A 19,957-nucleotide genomic window follows, 5' to 3' on the forward strand; every position below is an offset into this window, starting at 1 on the left:
AAGTAAATGTGTTAACTAACAAACTAGGACTTAATTACTGGAATTAAAAGCCTCTGATGACCTATTTTCTAAATAACTTTTTCAGTTTAATACACTATATATTATAATAGGCCTTCCACAATTTACACACATATCATATTTAAGACGATTGTTTGTGAATTGGAAGTTTGGTACTAAGTGTGGATTTTTCTCATAGAGGCATTTGAGCTTCACTGTGGCATATGGTGGACACATGGAAATTGGATGTTCACAATTAGGATGGCCAGATTTATTTATTTCTATTTTACGTTGTTAAAATAATTTCTATTTTCATAGTCTCATTTCAACATATCAGAAGAAATACTAACTACCCAGGACTATTTTCAGCCTCTGTGTTCAGGTTCCAGGAGTGAGGTATCTTCACTGAATCTGAAGGTAGAGAACTGCCAAGATTACAGAGGCTGGAAGATTAGGGACACAGAAAGGGAATACTGGGAGGAGAACCGATGTAACCCTGCAGCATCTCCATCTTCTCTCTCCTATTCTCTTTGCACTTCTTTTTACCTTTCAGGATCAGTGACCTTCTCGCCAAATACACTTCATGACAACTCCATTGTAATTTGGCCATACTTTTTCCTTTGCTTGCAAGGGTCCCAGAAACTGACCCCTCCCACTTCCTTTTCCTTTTGCCATCAGTGGTTACCTATGGGCCATAATCAGTCCTCTGCACCAATCCCTAGATGAATGATGCCCTTTTGCTACTTCCCAGGAATAAGTATATAAGGTTTACAGTTCTCACGAAGGAGCACTCACAGAGGTTAGGCTAGACATTGTTTAACAACAGGCATCTGTGCAGTAAAAAAGGCAAATGGCAACAAGGGAGACAGGGTAATTTTCTAAATCTTTTCTAATCAACTTTGAATATTTAAAATATAGGCCTCTAAAAGGTGGCAGATAGGAGGCAGGACTAGCTTGCAACTCTCACTTGGACAAACAGAACAGCATGTGGAGACTCACACTGTGAACTTTTTCTGCAAGAACTACCACATCAAAATAGTGGGAAAGCTGAGAGAATCCACAAACCCTCTGAAGAAACTGAATCACCAGCTGCAGGCTCCCTGAGATGCCAAAAAACTGAGTCAGCTTCCTTTCTCTGCAGGGAGGCTGGTGGTTAGGGGCAAGTTTTTAGCCTTCATCACCAAATACCTGGTAATAGACTCAGTGCTGTTGGGGGTCACAGTGGCAGTGAGATCAGCCTGTAGGACTGCATGCTAGATAGAAGCAGAGTAAGGCCTGTTACTGCCAGTCCTCCCACACCCCTCTGCTGCTCACCTGGCCCCCCACCACTTCTTTTGAAATCTGTGTGACTCAGCAGAGGCAGCCATAATTCCCTTGGGAACATAACTTCATTAGCCTGGGAACCACACCCTCATCCCCCACAGCAGCCACAGCAAGCCCTACCCAACGAGAGTCTGAGCTCAGACATGTCTATCTCTGCCCCCACCTGATGATCTTTCTCTGCCTACTCTGGTTGCCGATGACAAGAACATAATCTCTTAGGAGCTCTATGGCCCTGCCCACCAACTAAGAAACCTGAATACTTAACCAGGTGATCCTAGGGCAAGTTTGCTTCCTCTCTATAGTACTGCAGCTGATGTACTCTTGAAGGCACCACCGCCTGGCTGGAGGCCAACCAACACAAAACCAGTGAACTAAACAAAAATACAACCAAGGACCCTCACACAGTCCACTTCACTCTCCTGCTACCTCCGCCAGAGCAAATGCTGGTATCTATGGCTGAAAGACCTGAAGATGGATCACATCACAGGGACTCTTTGCAGACACTCCCTAGTACCAATCCAGAGCCCAGTAGCTCCACTGGGTGGCTGGACCCAAAAGAGTAAAAACAACCACTGCAGTTCAACTATCAGGAAGCCCCACCCCTAGGGGAATGGGGAGAATGCACATCAAAGGAGCACCCTATGGGAAAAAAAAATCTGAACAGCAGCCCTTGAGCCCCAGATCTTCCCTCTGCCATAATCTACAAAATGAGCAGGAACAATAAAAACAATTCTGATAATATAACAAAACAAAGTTCTTTAACACCCTCAAGAGTCACACCAGTTAACTAGCAGTGGATCTAAACCAAGACAAAACCTCTGAATTCCCAAGAAAATAATTCAGAAGGTCCATTATTAAGCTAGTCAATGAGGCGCCAGAGAAAGGTGAAGTCCAACTTAAGGAAATAAAAAACATGATACAAGATATGAAGGGAAAATTTCTCAGTGAAATAGATAAGATAAATCAAAAACAATCACAACTTCTGGAAGTCAAGGACACACTTAGAGAAATGCAAAATGTACTGGAAAGTCTGAGCAATAGAATCAAACAAGCAGAAGAAAGACCTTCAGAGCTGGAAGACAAGGTTTTCAAACCAAATCAATTCATCAAAGAGAAAGAAAAAAGAATTTTTAAAAAGCCTCCAGAAAGTTTGAGACTAGGTTAAGCATCCAAACCTAAGAATAATTGGTGTTCCCAAGGAAGAAGAGAAATCTAAAAATCTGGAAAGCATATTTAAGGGAATAATCAGGGAAAACTTTCCCAGACTTGCTACAGATCCAGACATCCAAATACAAGAAGCTCAAAGAACACCTGGGAAATTCATCACAAAAAGATTATGACCTAGGCACATATTCATCAAGTTATTTAAAGTCAAGATGAAGGAAAGAATCTTAGGAGCTATGAGGCAAAAACATCAGCATCAGGTAACCTACAAAGGAAAACCTATCAGAATACCAGCAGATTTCTCAGCAGAAACTGTACAGGCCAGGAGGGACTGAGTTCCTATTTTTAGCCTCCTTAAACAAGAAAGTTATCAGGGAAGAATTTTGTCTCCAGCAAAACTAAGCTTCATAAATGAAGGAAAGATACAGTATTTTCCAGACAAACAAATGCTGAGAGAATTTGCCACTACCAAGCCAGCACTACAAAGACTGCTAAAAGAGCTTTAAATCTTGAAACAAATCCTCAAAAGACACCAAAATGGAACTTCCTTAAAGCATAAATCTCACAGGACCTGTATAACAATAACACACACACACACACACACACACACACACACACACACACACACACACACACCCCAAGGTATTCTGGCAGCTAGCACGATGAATAGAATAGTACCTCACATCTCAATACTAACATTGAATGTAACTGACCTAAATGCCCCACTTAAAATATATAGAATGGCAGAATGGATAAGAACTCACCAACCAAGTTTCTGCTGTCTTCAGGAGAGACTCACCTAACACAAAAGGATTCACATAAACTTAAAGGAGTGGAAATAGATATTCCACATAAATGGACACTGGAAGTGAGCAAGAGTAGCTATTCTTATATTAGACAAAACAAACTTTAAAGCAACAGCAGTTTAAAAAGACAAAGGGGCACATTATATAATGATAAAAGAACTAGTCCTATAGGAACATATCAGAGTCTTAAATATATATGCACCTAACACTGGAGCTCCCAAATTTATAAAAAAAAATTACTACTAGACCTAAGAAATGAGATAGATGGCAACTGAATAATAGTGGGGGACTTTAATACGCCACTCGCAGTGCTAGACAGGTCATCAAGACAGAAAGTCAGCAAAGAAACAATAGACTTAAACTATACCCTAGAATAAATGAGCTTAACAGATACTTACCGAACATTCTGCCCAATGACTGCAGAATATACATTCTATTCATCAGCACATGGAACATTGTCCAAGATAGACCATATGATAGGCCACAAAACATGTTTCAATGAATTTAAGAAAGTGGAAATTATATCAAGTACTCTCTCAGACCACAGTGAAAGAAAATTGGAAATTAACAGAAAAAGGAACACCAAAAACCATGCAAACACATGGAAATTATATAACCGTCTCCTGAATGATTGTTGGGTCAACAATGAAATCAAAATGGAAATTTAAAAAAGTTTTGAATGGAACAAAAATAGTGACAAAACTTATCAAAACTTCTTGGATACAGCAAAAGTGGTGCTAAGAGGAAAGTTCATAGCTTTGAATGCCTACATCAAAAGGTCTGAAAGAGCACAAATAGACAACATAAGGTCACATCTTATGGAACTGGAGAAACAAGAGCAATCCAAACCCAAAACCAATTGAAGAAAATAAATAACAAAGATTAGGGCAGAACTAAGTGAAATTGAAACAACAGCAACAAAAAAATACAAAATATAAATGAAACAAAAATCTGGTTCTTTGAAATGATAAATGAAATTAATAGACCATTAGCAAGCTTAACCAAGAAAAAAAGAGAGAAGATCAAAATAAGCTCAGTTGAAAACTAAATGGGAGATATTACTACTGATACCACAGAAATACAAAAGATTATTCGAGGCTACTATGGACAGCTTTAAGTGCATAAACTAGAAAATCTAAAGGTGATGGATAAATTCCTGGAAATAAAAAACCAGGAATAAATAGAAACTCTGAACAGACCAATAAAAACCAGTGAGATTGAAATGGTAATCTAAAAACTGTCAACAAAAAAAAAAGTCCAGAACCAGACAGATTCACAGCTGAATTCTATCAGGAATTCAAACAAGAATTGTTACCAATCCTATTGACACTATTCCACAGGATAGAGAAGGAAGGTGTTCCTACTAAATTTTCTATAGAACCAGCATCACCCTAATATCCAAACCAAGAAAGGACATAACAGAAAAGAAAACTACAGACTGATATCCCTGATGAACATAGAAGCAAAAACCCTCAACAAAATACTAGCTAACTCAATCTAACAGAAGATCAAAAAGATAATACACCATGATCAAGTGGGTTTCATACCAGGGATGTAGGGATGATTTAACATCCACAAGTCAATACACCATGATACACCACAAAAACAGAATTAAAAACAAAAATCACATGATCATCTCAATAGATGCAGAAAAAGCATTTGACAAAATCAGGCATCATTTTATGATTAAAACCCTCAGTAACATTGGCATAGAAGAGACATGCCTTAAGGTAACAAAAGCCATCTATGGCAAACCCACAGCTAACATTTTATTGAATGAAGAAAAGTTGAAAGCATTCCCCCTGAAAACTGAAACAAGATAAGGACGCCTACTTTCACCACTTCCATTAAACATAGTACTGGAAGTCCTAGCCAGAGAAATCAGACAAGAAAAAAAAAATCAACGGCATCCAAATTGGTAAAAAGGAAGCCAAACTGTCACTGGTGATGGTATGATTGTAAACATAGAAAGCCCTAAGGACTCATCCAAAAAGCCCCTAGAGCTGGTGAATGAATTCAGCAAAGTTTCAGGATACAAAAATCAATGTATACAAATCAGTAGCTCTGCTATACACCAACAGTGACTAAGTGGAGAATCAAATCAAGAACTCAACCCCTTTCACAATAGCTGCAAAAATATAAAATAATTCTTAGGAATATACCTAACAAAGGAGGTGAAAGACCTCTAAAAGAAAAACTACAAAATACTGCTGAAAGAAATCATAGATGACAAAAATAAATTGAAACACATCCCATGCTCATGGATGGGTAGAATCAATATTGTGAAAATGGCCATACTGCCACAAGCAACCTACAAATTCAATGCAATTCCTGTCAAAATTCCACCATGATTCTTCATAGAACTAGAAAAAATAATCTTAAAATTCACATGGAACCACGTAAGAGCCTGCATAGCCAAAGCAAGAGTACGTAAAATGAAAAAATCTGGAGGCATCACATTATCTGACTTCAAACTATACTATAAGGCCATAGTCACTAAAACAGCATGGTACTGGTATAAAAATAGGCACATAGATCAATAGAACAAAATACAGAACCCAGATATAAAGCCAAATACTAACAGCCAACTGATCTTTGACAAAGCAAACAAAAATATAAAGTGGAGAAAGAATACCCTAGTCAACAAATTGTGCTGGGATAATTGGCAAGTCACATGTAGAAGAATGAAACTGGATCCTCATCTCTCACCTTATATGAAAATCAACTCAAGATGAATCAAAGACTTAAATACAAGACCTGAAATCATAAAAGTTCTGGAAGATAACATCAGAAAAACCATTCTAGACATTGGCTTCGGCAAAGACTTCATGACCAAGAACCCGAAAGCAAATACAACAAAAACAAAGATAAATAGATGGGACTTAATTAAACTTAAAAGCTTTTGCACAGCAAAAGAAATAATCAGCAGAGTTAATAGCCAATCCACAGAATAGCAGAAAATCTTCACAATCTATACATCTGACAAAGGACAAATATTCTGAACCTACAAACAACTCAAACAAATCAGCAGGACAAAAACCAAACAATCTCATCAAAAAGTGGGCTAAGGGCATGCATAGACAATTCTCAAAAGAAGATACACAAATGGCCAACAAGCATATGAAAAAATGCTCAACATCACTAATTATCAGGGAAATGAAAATCAAAACCACAATGTGATACCACCTCACTCCTCCAAGAATGGCCATAATCAAAAAATTAAATAAATGTTGATGTGGATATGGTGAAAAGGTAACACTTTTACACTGTTTGAGGGAAGGTACACTAGTACAACCACTATGGAAAACAGGGTGGAGATTTCTTAAAGAAATAAAAGTAGATCTACCATTTGATCCAGCAACCCCATGCTAGGTATATAGCCAGAGAAAAAGAAGTAATTATATGAAAAAGATATTTGCACATGCATGTTTATAGTAGCACAATTTGCAATTGCAAAAATATGGAGCCAGCCCAAATGCCCATTAATCAATGAGTGGCTAAAGGAAATGTGGTCTGTATATATCATGGAACACTACCCAGCCATAAAAATGAATGAAATAATGGTATTCACAGCAACCTGGATGGAATTGGACACTACTATGCTAAGAGAAGTAACTCAGGAATGGAAAACCAAATATCACATGATCACACTCATAATTGGGAGATATGTTATGAGGATGCAAAGGCATAAGAATGATACAATAGTCTTAGGGGACTCAGGGGAAAGGGTGGGATGTGGGTAAAGGATAAACAACTACACACTGGGTACAGTGCACACTTTGGTTGATGGGTGCACCAAAATCTCAGAAATCACTACTGAGAATTTATTCATGTAAGTAAACATCGCCTATTTTCCAACAACCTACTGAAATAACAAAAAATAAATTTAAAAACAATTTAAAAAGGCCTTTAGCCTCTGGAGTCTATAATCTTACTCTTCGCCAATAATAAACCACAATTTTCTGATCTTTCTTTTACTCAGAGCATGCTCTTAATCTAAGATGCCCAGTTCTAGAGTCTGAATTCTCATTCCCTTTTGCATTAACTTCTGCTAGTGGTTAGCTGCTCAGCCTTACAGGACCAGGTAGTAGGAAGTGGCACAGTTAATGTTATCTCCTGTTGTTTTATGCAACTTCAGCCTGACCAGATTCCTAGGGCTCCTAAGCTAATTGAGGCCTGTCCTAAATAATGCCTCCATTTAGAAGGAAGACTCTCCACTCTGCCTATACCTAGAAGAAATATTCTTATTTTTCTGAAAGAAGGAAGATTTCAAGTACTACCTATCTTTCTGTTAGAAAAAGTATAATAAATATGATGATTCTTTGCTCTTAACAGATTGGCTTTAACAAGAATTAACAATCAAATTCTCTGCTAGGCCACTCAATTTTCCTCTTATTATTTTCATTTATCACAACAATGGAAATGATTCTCACTTATTCCTTTTTTATACATTCTCATAGTTGAAAATTAATTACATTGTCTTTAAGCCTTAACATGAATATTTACATGTTAAATTTCTAATCTGTATATTTATCATACCTAGCAATCGCATAATCATTGAATGGAAGCCGATTGCAAGTGCTTTCAATTCAGGTTGAACAATCCTGTAATATGATTAAAGCAAAGAAACAATACACATCATTAAAATATCAAACTAATATCAAAACATTTATCAGTATCATTTTTCTTCATGATAGAATGAGAACCCTTAAGTGAATGGCCCACAATAAATATGGTTATAGCTTCAATTGTTTTAAAAGGCAAACACCTGGGTGGTAATAATAATTATTTTTATTTCTTATTTATTCTATGCTTTATGATTTCAGGACAGTCTAACAAATATTTTCATATTTGATCCTTATGAAAATCCTATAAAAAGGTGATGAACAGACTTGTTATGTTTATGAGGAAAATGATTTTGTGTGGACTATTTAGTTAAGGTAGCTCACATGAAAATATTATATACCTTTATCCAAAAGTAATTCTTAGCAGTCCTCTTTTTGCCATCTTATTTCTGTCATCAGTGTTAACAGAGTAGTTTACTAATATGATTCATAAATTATATAATACAACCAGAAGGGTCAAAAAACCTTTCTGTATTCTAGTGTCTTGTGTATTTAACTGTCATATTAAAGGTAAAGACTATACTTGTATCCTCACTTAGAAACTAACTCACTCTTACATTTCCCCAATTCCATTTTTCTGTGTTCAATAAACTGATTACACTACCAACCCTGTGATAACTTAGTATATACCAAGTGAAATAAAATTATTTTGCATTAGTGGAGGGGGTGGATTGGGATAAGGGAGGGTGACTGCGGCTCAAAAAACCCAGTTTTGCTGAAAGAGTAAATTAACTGATGAAAAAGGTGTTTTTTTCTTGAACTCTTGGATGGTTATTCTTTCAGAGACCTATGTAGCTGTCATCAATCAACAAACATTCACTGAGCACCTAATAACAGATACTATGCTAGTTAATGTTCTTGGGAGTAAATAGACAAATTATGCTTCTTCTCATCTAAGTGACTTGGAGAAGTATATCACTTAATTTCTCTTAGCCTTAGTTTCCTTGTTGGTTAAGTGAGGATAATAATGCTTATCTCATAAGAATCCAATAAAATGAGCTAGCACTCTAAACTTCAATTTAATTTACACATAATCACCTCTATACTTTACAGAACAGCTACCACTTATTGAGATTCTGAAAAGAATTCAACAGAATTTATAAACTTTTAAAAGGCAAAAGTTAAATTAAACACAATATATTAAAAGTTAAACATAAGATAGTTATATATTAGGAGAGACAATAAATGGAAAGTGTGTTTTGGCTCTCCTTTCACCAAGTACAGCAGTACTTTGCTAGCCCAGTTGAGGGCACAACACCACACTGAGGACAATGAATCCATGTCTGCTATATAAGGAGGAAATTTATTTCATAAAGAGATGGTCAGGAGAAAATCACCAGGAAGGGTAGGTTAGCTTTTCTGTGGAGATGTTACTCTCAAATATCAGATTTCTCAAAGGAGATTTGGGGAAGGGAGAGATTGCACTTCACCCCTGGTTGAGTTCTCTGACAATTGCCTGACAGGCATTTTTCACTGTAACTCATTTTCAAAAGTTGCAGTTTGTATACTATACGCACAAGGCAAACTGACATTTGTTATCAACGTGTATTTTCCCAGGGAAAGGGTTAGCATGCAGGAGAATTGGGGGACTTGCAGATAGGGTGAATATTTTCCTAAGAGTGGGCCTGAAATCTTCAACTCAGTGGAAATGATGGATGCGTGTGATATAGTAACATACATATACAATAACAATCATACACATTCACTCCTACATTTACATGCATGCACACTCACACTACTCCTTGCATGCTCATACTCACATGCTCACTTGCATGTACACACTCACACACTGTTATCATGAAAGATATTTTTCACTGTAGATTAATGCTTTGTTTGTCATCAGCTTACATCACGCCTCACACCGTTGTCACCAGCAGAATGCCAAGATTTTTAGATCTTCTCTGGGTACCAAGACTCTCATTCCACATGGTTTAATATACATTCCTTAATCCAACTCACTCTCCTACTCTTTTCCCATCACTCAAACCCTGTTATTTTGCCCATGGAAACTCTTGTTTCTTACCAGCAAAATGTTTACTTTTTTCTTTTTTTTTTTTTTTTCAGACGGATTCTCACTCTGTGGCCCAGGGTGGAGTGCAGTGCTGTGACATCAGCTCACTGCACCCTCCACCTCCTGGGTTCAAGCAATTCTCCTGCCTCAGCCTCCCCAGTAGCTGGGATTACAGGCGCCTACCACCACGACTAGCTAATTTGTTTGTATTTTTAGTAGAGATGGGGCTTCACCATGTTGGCCAGGCTGGTTTTGAACTCCTGACCTCAAGTGATCCGCCTGCCTCGGCTTCCCAAAGTGTTAGAATCATAGGCGTGAGCCACCGTGACTGGCCAACTTCCTACGTTCTTTTTAGCTCTTTTACTTTCTTGTTCTAAATGAAATCTAACTCCCATTAACACTCTTTCCTTGCAACTCTATCAAGTTTTCCTTCCACCGCCTCCCTATCAATGGGGCTGAAATGTAGAAGTCCTTATTGATCTTTTGTTTTTACCACTTCCATACCTGAGTCTCTCCTCTGAAAGACCTCTAGATCCCAGTAAGAGGTGCACCACCCTAATATACTATTTTCTAACCTCCTTGTTGAAGTTAGCTGTAGACTGGCACACCACAACTCTCATCATTTCTTGACAATTTTCATTCTAGGCTCTCTGTCGTTTTCGTCAAAATGATTTCTGCCCCTTTTCCTAGTTATTTTAATATTCATATAGATTATGCTTCCAATGCTCTGCCCTTCCAGTTTCTTGGCCTTTTCTCTGGAAAGTCGTATTTCTTTCACCCACAACCAGTTCATCAGTACCCACTTTTAAAATTCTCCATTTTGAGCATCCCACTCCTCATGACCACTTCTCAAATTTTAAAATTACTCCCTTTCATACATCTGCTGCAATATGCCCCAGCCCTAGCTCTTTAGGCTTATGACTCTGACCTCTTCACAGGCCATCTCTAGTTTCACCTCTTCATGTCCTCTCTCATCATGATCTTTTGTTATAATGAATCCTTTGCATATATCTTGAACATTTTGTCTATCTCATCCTTTATTGTATTGGACAAGCAAAAATGCTTTTATCTAAACCTCTGCCTTCTCTACACATATGTACAGTGTGCTGCATGGCTGGAGGAAATAATTCAACCATGCTGGTTAGGCTCACTTTAAATTCTTAAGCCAAAATATTCAGGAGACCTGCAGTGCAATTGTCCAATATTTTACCAGTCCATTTTGCCAGTCAGTATATTTCTCCAATCTTCAAGATTACTAGGTAACATTTTCTGATATGAATACTCTTTCTTTTCTTTATCTTCCTTCTCATCTGATTACATTGCTTTTTTATAACAAAGAAAGTAGAAGCAATTAGATAAAAAAACGTTTAATACTATTCATCACTACAGGTACACATTTACCGGCTTTTTACCCACATAGACAATTTTCCCTTCTACAGAGAAAAACTCTGTCCTTGTTAACGTCTCTTTTCACCTTCCCCTGTAATTACTTTCCCTCTCTTCTGCATTATCAGTTTCCTTCATCTGTACTGCTAATTCTCATTAGTATGCAAGCATGGTATGATTTCTAGCACTGAACATAAACAGAACTCTTGATGACAGAATCATGCTAACTACCACATCTTTTCTCTGCTTCTTCTTATAACACTTCTCCTGAAAAGAACTTTCCATACTGACTGTTTAACACTTTCCTTTCTAGCATTTTTTCTTGATCCTCTTCAATACAGCCTTTCAGATTCTACGCAGCACACATTATAGTCACATTTTCAAAGGGAGAAAAATCCTGTTAAAACAAAATAAATTCAAAATAAGGAGAGATAGCTTATCTAAATGAGGAAGAACCAGATAAACGATTTTGGAAGTATAAAGAAGAAAGAGTGTTACAACATCTCCAAAGGACCACACTAACCTCCAGCAGTGGATTCTAAGCAAACTAAAATCTTTAATATAGTCAAAGAATGCACACCTGTAGTCCCAGCTACTCAGGAGGCTGAGGTAGGAGAATCGCTTGAAGCCAGGAGGTGGAGGTTGCAGTGAGCCGAGATTGTGCCACTGCACTCCAGCCTGGTGACAGAGTGAGACTCCAACTCAAAAAAAAAAAAAAAAAATCCAAAATATTGATTCTAAAGAAGCCTCCAAGAAATAAGGGCTTCAAGAAATACAGGATTATGTAAAGGTTGAGATCCAAAGTTGAAAGCCATCACAAATACACCAGAAAAATGATGTAGCGTATAAAAGAAAATATAGATTTTATCAAGAAAAACAGACACAACTTCTGAAAATGAAAAATATTTTGATGGAATTGCAAAATGGTTTTGAAAGCTTCAACAATGGGCTGAACAAGCAGCATAAACCATTTAAGAGCTGGAAAACAGGTCTTTTAAGTAAACCCAGTAAGACAAATATAGAAAAATAAATCGCGAAACTTAACAAAGCCTTCAAGCACTAGGTTATCATGTAAAGCATCCAAACCTATGAATTATAGGCGTTCCATGGGGAGAAGAAGAGAAAGTAAAAAGTGTGGGTAACTTGTTTGAATAAATAACTCAGGAAAACTTCCCTGGTCTTGCTGCAGACCTAGACATCCAGATATAAAAATCTCAGATGATTCCTGGGATATGTATTTCAAGAATAACCTAAGAAAAACATATAGTCCTCAGACTATCCAAAGTCAACATAAAAGAGGCAAGAGAGAAGTGTCTAATCATCTATAAAAGAAATCTCATCAAAGTCATACCAGAGTTTGCAGGAACCTTGTAAGCAGGAACCTTAACAAGCCAAAAGAAACTGGGGTCCTATTTTGGGTCTTCTTAACAAAATAAGGCCAGACAATAATTTTTTTTTATCCCCCTCAACTAAGATTCATAATTCAAAGATAAATAAGGTATTTACTAGATAACAAGTATCTCTGATGAATATTGATTCAGAAGTCCTCAGCATAATATTAGCAAACCAAATTAAGTAATACATTAAAAAGATCACTCATCATAACCAAGTTGGATTTATCCCAGGGATGTAAGAATGGTTTAACACATGCAAATCAATCATGACACAGATATCAACAGAATGAAGGATAAAATCCATATAATCATTTCAATTAAAGCTAAAAAATTTTTTGATAAAATTCAACAATGCTTCATGGTAAAAGCCATCAAAAAGCTGAGTATACAAGGAATATACCCAAATGTAATAAAAGCCACATATAACAGGCCCACAGAGCTAGTAGCATACTGAGTGGGCAAAAACTGAAATCTTTTTTCTAATATCTGGAATATGACCAGGACACCCAGTTTCACCACTGTTATTCAACATAGTAGTGGAAGACCTAGCTAGAGCAATTAGACAAGTGAAAGATATAAAGGGCATCCAAAAGGAAAGGAAGTCAAATTCACCTTGTAATCATATATTCAGAAAAACCTAAGACCCCACCAAAAAAAAGAAAACTATTAGAACTGTTAAAAAAATTTAGTCAAATTGCAGGATACAAAATCAACATATAAAAATTAGTACCATTTCTATATGTCAGTAGTGAACAATCTGAATAAAATAATTAAATCCCATTTACAATGGCCACAAAAAAATTAAATGTGTGGAGGTGAACTTAACTAAAGGGAAAGATCTCAATAATGAAAACTTTAAAAACATTGAGGATAGAAATGGAAATCAAGACACAAAAATGGAATTATATTCCATGTTCATGGATTGGAAGATTCAATGTGGTTAAAATGTCCATACTACCCAAAACAATCTACAGATTCAATGCAATCTCTATTATAATGTCGATGACATTCTTCACAGAAACAGAAAGAAAAATCTTAAAATTTGCATGGAATCACAAAAGACACAGAATAGGCAAAGCTATCCTGAGCAGAAAAGAACAAAACTGAAGGAATCACATTATCTCACTTCAAATTATTCTACAGAGCTACACTAACCAAAACAGCACGGTACTGGCCATAAAAGCAGATACATGGACCAATGGAAAAGAATAGATAACCCAGAAACAAATCCAGACACATAGAGCAAACTCATTTTTGACAAAGGTGCCAAAGAACATACACTGGGGGAAAAGATAGGCTCTTCAATAATGGTGCTAGGAAAACTGCATATCTATATGCAGAAGAATGAAACTAAACCCCTATCTCTTGCCACATAAAAAAATCAAACCAAAATGCATTAAAGATGTAAATCTAAGACCTCAAACTGTGAAACCATTATAAGAAAATCTTAAGGACAATCTTCAGAACATTAGGCTGGGCAAAGCATTTTTGAGTAATACTTCGCAAGCACAGGAAATACAAGCAAAAATGGCCAAATGGGATTCTATCTAGTTAAAAGCAACTGTAAAGCAAAGGAAACTATCAATTAAGTAAAGGGACAACCCACAGAGTAAGAAAAAATATTTGTATACTACCCATCTGGCAAGAGATTAATCACCAGAATATATAAGAAGTTCAAACAATGCTATAGGAAAAAATCTAATAATCCATTTAAAAAATGGGCCAATGGTTTGAATGGACATCTCTCAAAAGAAGGCATACAAATGATAAGCAAACATACGAAAAGGTACTCAACATCATTGATCATCAGATAAATGAAAATTAAAACTACAATAAGATATCTTACCAAAGTTAAAATGGCTTATATCCAAAAGAAAGGCAATAACAAATGCTGATGAGCATGTGGAAAAAAGGCACACTGTTGGTGGGAATGTAAATTAGTACAACCATGCTGGAGAAGTGTTTGGAGGTTCCTCAAGAAACTAAAAAGAAAGCTACCATACAATCCAGCAATTCTACTGCTTAGAATAAACCCCAAAGAAAATAAATCAATATATTGGAGAGATATCTGCACTCCTACATTTGATTTAGCACGATTTACAATAGCCAAGATTTGGAAGCAACCTGCGTCTAACACCAGATGAAGTGAAAATATTATACATATACACAATGGAGTGCTATTCAGCCATAAATATGAATGAGATCCAGTCATTTGCAACACAATGGATGGAACTAGAGATCATTACATTAATGTAATTTCTGTGCTTCTGGGAGCACTTCCAGCATCACTAGTGGCACTTCATATGGCTCACACAGTGTTATTTAAGGTTGATGGTATTGCACTAAACGAAATGAAAAATACACAGAAACCACAGGAGTTCACTTTTTAAAGTGATTCATCACTTGACAGTGATGAAAACCACTCACATGGAGATGATGAATGACACGTGGCATTTTAAGTAAATACTCTCAACACTTGAGCTAACTGCAGTAATAACAGGAGATGGTTACATAATTTTTACAGCAGTAAAGTATGCACTACAGTTAATTTTATTCAGTTATGACTTAATACTGTATCGTTATGTTTGGTTGCATTTCTCTTGACTGCAAGTGGCATCATGTAAAATCTATAAGAGTTTTTCTGTGTAAAGTTTGACAAATTTTAACTTTTAATAATAGATTTGTGAATATTTTATTGTAGTAAATTATAAAGTAGTTTAGCATCTATATATATTTTATTTATTCATGATATATTTGTATCTTAACATTTTCTAATTTCTAAGCTGTGTAGTTTATCTGCAGGTTTCTTCATATTGTCACAAATCTCAAAAACTGTTTCCAATACATTTATTGAAAGATCTATGTATAAGTGGATCTGCACAGTTCAAACCTGTGCTGTTCAAAGGTCAACTCTACTTTTAAAAATCTGTTAAGAAGGTAGATTTTAATTTAGTTTTTCTTACCACAATAAAATAATAAAATAATAAGAATTGAGAAAACACACAAACGGAAAAACACAAACCATAGAAATTCGAAGCACAATTGAATGATGCCATTACTCTGATCTATAAGGAAACTCATTGACATAAGATAGTATTGACATAATAAAATATTGACTTGATTTAAAACTATTTACAAATAAATTATTTTCCATGATGAATCTGTCTTTAAAATTGATTTGTGTGACATATGTATCCATGTGCCATGTTGGTTTGCTGCACCCATTAACTCATGGATACATATGTAACAAACCTGCACATTGTGCACATGTACCCTAAAACCTAAAGTATAATAATAAAAAAAAAGAATTGTTTCAAATTAGATAAAATAAAGTTAAAATTTCAAACAAAAAAAATAAAATAAAAAAGAAAATTGATTTATGTGATCATATTGTTTTATAATCATATTGTTTTATAATTAACAACACAGACTGAATTCAGGAAATGATTGGTTAAATCAATAACTCCATATACATGCCAAGTATTTATTTACGCCTATCAGAAATGTAATTTTGAGGACTTTTTTGGTTCTTTCATTGGTCTTTGTATAGGAACTAAAGAACATAACCTAGCTAGATACTGTCTGACAGTGTTTCCCTTGGGTAACATACCGTGTTAAAAGGTGGAAAATTCTACCAAAAAAAAAAAAAAAAGTCTTAGTTTCTGGATGTTCTAGAAAACCAACCAGAAGGTCTTTCCAATGCTGGGTACAAAATTCTGCATGAAAAGTACAGGCCAGAGCTGGGCGGCACCCGAGCTTTTGGGTGTGTGGTGATAGCAGTTTACCAACAACAACCCTTCCCATTCTAACCATCAAACCCTAATTTCCGGTCTTTGACCCTCTTTACTCATTTGTATTATCTCTTTGGCTTGTGTAGGAATTGGAGTTTGCCAAAGTATACTTTATAATAAGTGCACTTCATGCTTCTCACTGAGTAGAGAAGATGTGATAATATTTGAAGAGCCAGGAGTAGAAACTGAATAACCATGAATTCTAAAATGCTGTAATTATTTCTGAATAGAGTAGAGAGACCGCAAAACTATTACCCTAAAGACCTAAAGCCCTTCACCACTTATTTTGCACTCAGTGATAAAAGCAATTAGGAAACTGGAATCAAATGACTAAATATAATATATAATGTGTAGCTACAGTAAGTCACATTTCTAAAATGGAAGATATAAATCATCATCAAGTATTTGCTTTCGTTTTATATTAGAAAGCACTTTCAAATTTGTTGGCCTACTGTGATGTCTATTCCTCCCAGAATGAATCCTTTGGTCTCATTGGAGTGATCTATTTAAGTCCTGGTGAGATAGAAAATCATATTCATTTATTCACAAACACTAATCAGTTATTATTTATTAAGACAGACACCATTCTGTCATGTTCTCAAAGAGATGGTGGGTAAGTACACACATATTTACAGATTGTTGTGAGAAGGTTTACAATAAAGACATGCTCTTGGTCATTAATAGGGGCACGGAATTTGAGACCAATGGAAAATGATTAAGTAAGGGTTATCTGAGGAAAGCTACAGGTTGAAAGAGACTTTAAGAACTATGAAAATAAAAGAGAGAAAAGATTTTCCAATTTTAAATAAAGGGGAGTGTGAGATTACAGGGTACAGAAATTCAGTCAATCATTGAATTAAGGTACAGATACTCAGCAAGAGAGGGAATATAGGGAACAAAGTGGGTTTGGAAATAAAATGAGACCAGCATTTGACAGGTTGAGTTTTAGGTAGTTATTTTAAAAAATCGAAGAAAAAAATGAATAAATAGTAGAAACATATATTTAAACAAATTATAGGCCGGGTGCGGTGGCTCACACTTGTAATCCCAGCACTTTGGGAGGCCGAGGCGGGCGGATCACGAGGTCGGGAGATCGAGACCACGGTGAAACCCCGTCTCTACTAAAAATACAGAAAAAAAAATTAGCCGGGCGTGGTGGCTGGCGCCTGTAGTCCCAGCTACTCGGAGAGGCTGAGGCAGGAGAATGGCGTGAACCCAGGAGGCGGAGCTTGCAGTGAGCCGAGATCGCGCCACTGCACTCCAGCCTGGGCGACAGAGCGAGACTCCGTCTCAAAAAAAAAAAAAAAAAAAAAAAAAAAAAACAAGATAAATATTGATATAGTACAGGTACATCTGTAGGAAGGAGGGCATGAAGTCGAGGCAGATATTACAACATGGGCTCTCATTCTTCTATGAGAGGAGAAATAAAGCCTCCGAGAGTGAAGATAAAAGTCATAAATTTTATTTATGTATCCTCTCCTTCATTCATTTGTTCTACAAGCACTCATTAAATGTTGCCATAGGCCAAGGCCTCAGTGAGAGCCAGGAAAAATGACCATAACCAAAGCGCACTCTGTCGTCTCTTAAACCACCCACACCATAAGCCAATGAAGCAGCCACAAGGGGATGTTGGCAAAGCAAACTCTGAATTCTCCACATCCACCAAGTCATCATCAACTGAAAAATAAAATGTACTGGACTTGGCAGTCAGTTTTCAGAGAGGGACATTTTAAGTAATCTAAAATAAGTTTGTTAAAAATCTCTATTTACACGTAGTTTTATAAGCAAAGTATAAAAAGGAGCTGAATTTCATTTTTATTCTGATTATTAATGCATTTATTTCCTACCTGTAACTTTTGGAAAATAGTAAGCAAAGTACTATTGAAAAAGTAAATTTAATTATTTGGAAGAATGGTGTCCTGCACTTAAAAGGCACTATCACGGTACCTTGTTCCGATTGTACTTACTCAGATCCACATACCCGATATCCACATACATTTTAGCAAACAGAGATCCCAGCATAAAGGCAAAAACTAGACCAGTCATTCCCATTGCATTCACAGTACCTGTCGGTATTACAAAACAATTTAATCAGATACCGCAAATACTTGGTTTTTAGTCAACATGTTTTTAAAAGTAATATTACACAATACATTTCTCCAAATATTTTTTCTAATAAAGAATACAATTAATGATACTATTATTTCAAAGGTAGACCTAGGGATTAACCATGCAATTTAATATTTTCTGTTTATTACCTAAATACAAGGAAGAATGTCCTTCTTTTGCAAAATCATCAATGTAAGAAATCCCCAGTGGTACTATGGGGGTTTCCCCTATCCCACGAAGCATATTACCCATGAAGACATAGATCCACATGTGTGACCCAGATTCCTTCACACAACCTATCGAGACAAGAGAGTGTTTTATTTTAAACATTATTTTTAACATTCTTATTAGAAATTTAACTACTTTAAACCCTTTGCTATTCTATTTTTTTTCTAATTACAAGTGATTCATATTCACTTTGCAAAGTTTGCAAATAAGGAAGGGCACAAAGAAAACAAGTAAAAAATATCTATAATCACACTACACACAGAAGATCATTGCAAATGTTACTCTAGATCTTCTACATTTTTGGTGCACAAAATATGCATAATATTCATTATGTACAATATATAATTAAATATCTAGGTTATTTTTAAGCTGCATACATAGTTATCGTTATATTATCACAATTTACCCATGTTGTTAAGATTTCTTCTATGTGAAAATGTTAATGACTATATAGCAGTGTGTTGAATAACAGTTCCCTCATTTGTTTAAACCATCTCTTCTTTTTTAGTTACAAAATCCATTTTTTATTCTGTTAAACACAGATGTCATGGCTATAATTGTAAATAAGTCCTTGTGCATATTCCTGATTATTTTCTTAAGATTTATCACTAAAGTAGGTAAGTATATTTTTGTTCTTTAACATATATTAAAAATTAATCTCCAGAAAAAGTTACAAATTTACACACCTCCAGAAGTATATAAAATGTGAAATCTTATATTTCCTCCTTTCCATTTCTTTTCATTAAACTTTTGGGTCATAATTATAATTTATTATTTGTGTTATGATGGGCACAAAATCATCAAATGCTATAATATTTTGCATTTTTTATGAAGAGCAAAGTTACATTATTCACATATTTCTGCCACTTCCTGCTCTTTAAATTTTAAATGTGTACATTTTTTGCGAGTTACCGACTAAATTTGTTCTCTTTCCTCATCTACTTATAAATATCCTTCATATATATTACAGTCATCTCTTGACATATATAGTAGGATATTTGTTCCAGGACAACTTATGTGTACCCAAATTCATGCATACTTAATTCCTCTGGTTGGCCCTGTGGAAACTACCTGTAGAAGTAAGATCTCCATATGGGGGGGTTTCTCCTTCTGTTTGGTTGGA

At 35.8% G+C, this 19,957-nt stretch overlaps 1 protein-coding gene across 1 annotated transcript in view; it reads right to left on the bottom strand.

The window, feature by feature from the left end:
- Window positions 1-19,957, bottom strand: part of SLCO1B3 (solute carrier organic anion transporter family member 1B3) — a 196,804-nt gene that overhangs the window by 16,948 nt on the left and 159,899 nt on the right. Inside the window, exon 15 of the mRNA XM_030804741.1 lies at window positions 7,830-7,894. Coding sequence (XP_030660601.1) covers window positions 7,830-7,894 — 65 coding nt within the window. The remainder of the gene's footprint in view (window positions 1-7,829; window positions 7,895-19,957) is intronic.

Source organism: Nomascus leucogenys, chromosome 23 (genome assembly GCF_006542625.1).
Source record: "Nomascus leucogenys isolate Asia chromosome 23, Asia_NLE_v1, whole genome shotgun sequence".
Lineage (NCBI taxonomy): Eukaryota > Metazoa > Chordata > Mammalia > Primates > Hylobatidae > Nomascus > Nomascus leucogenys.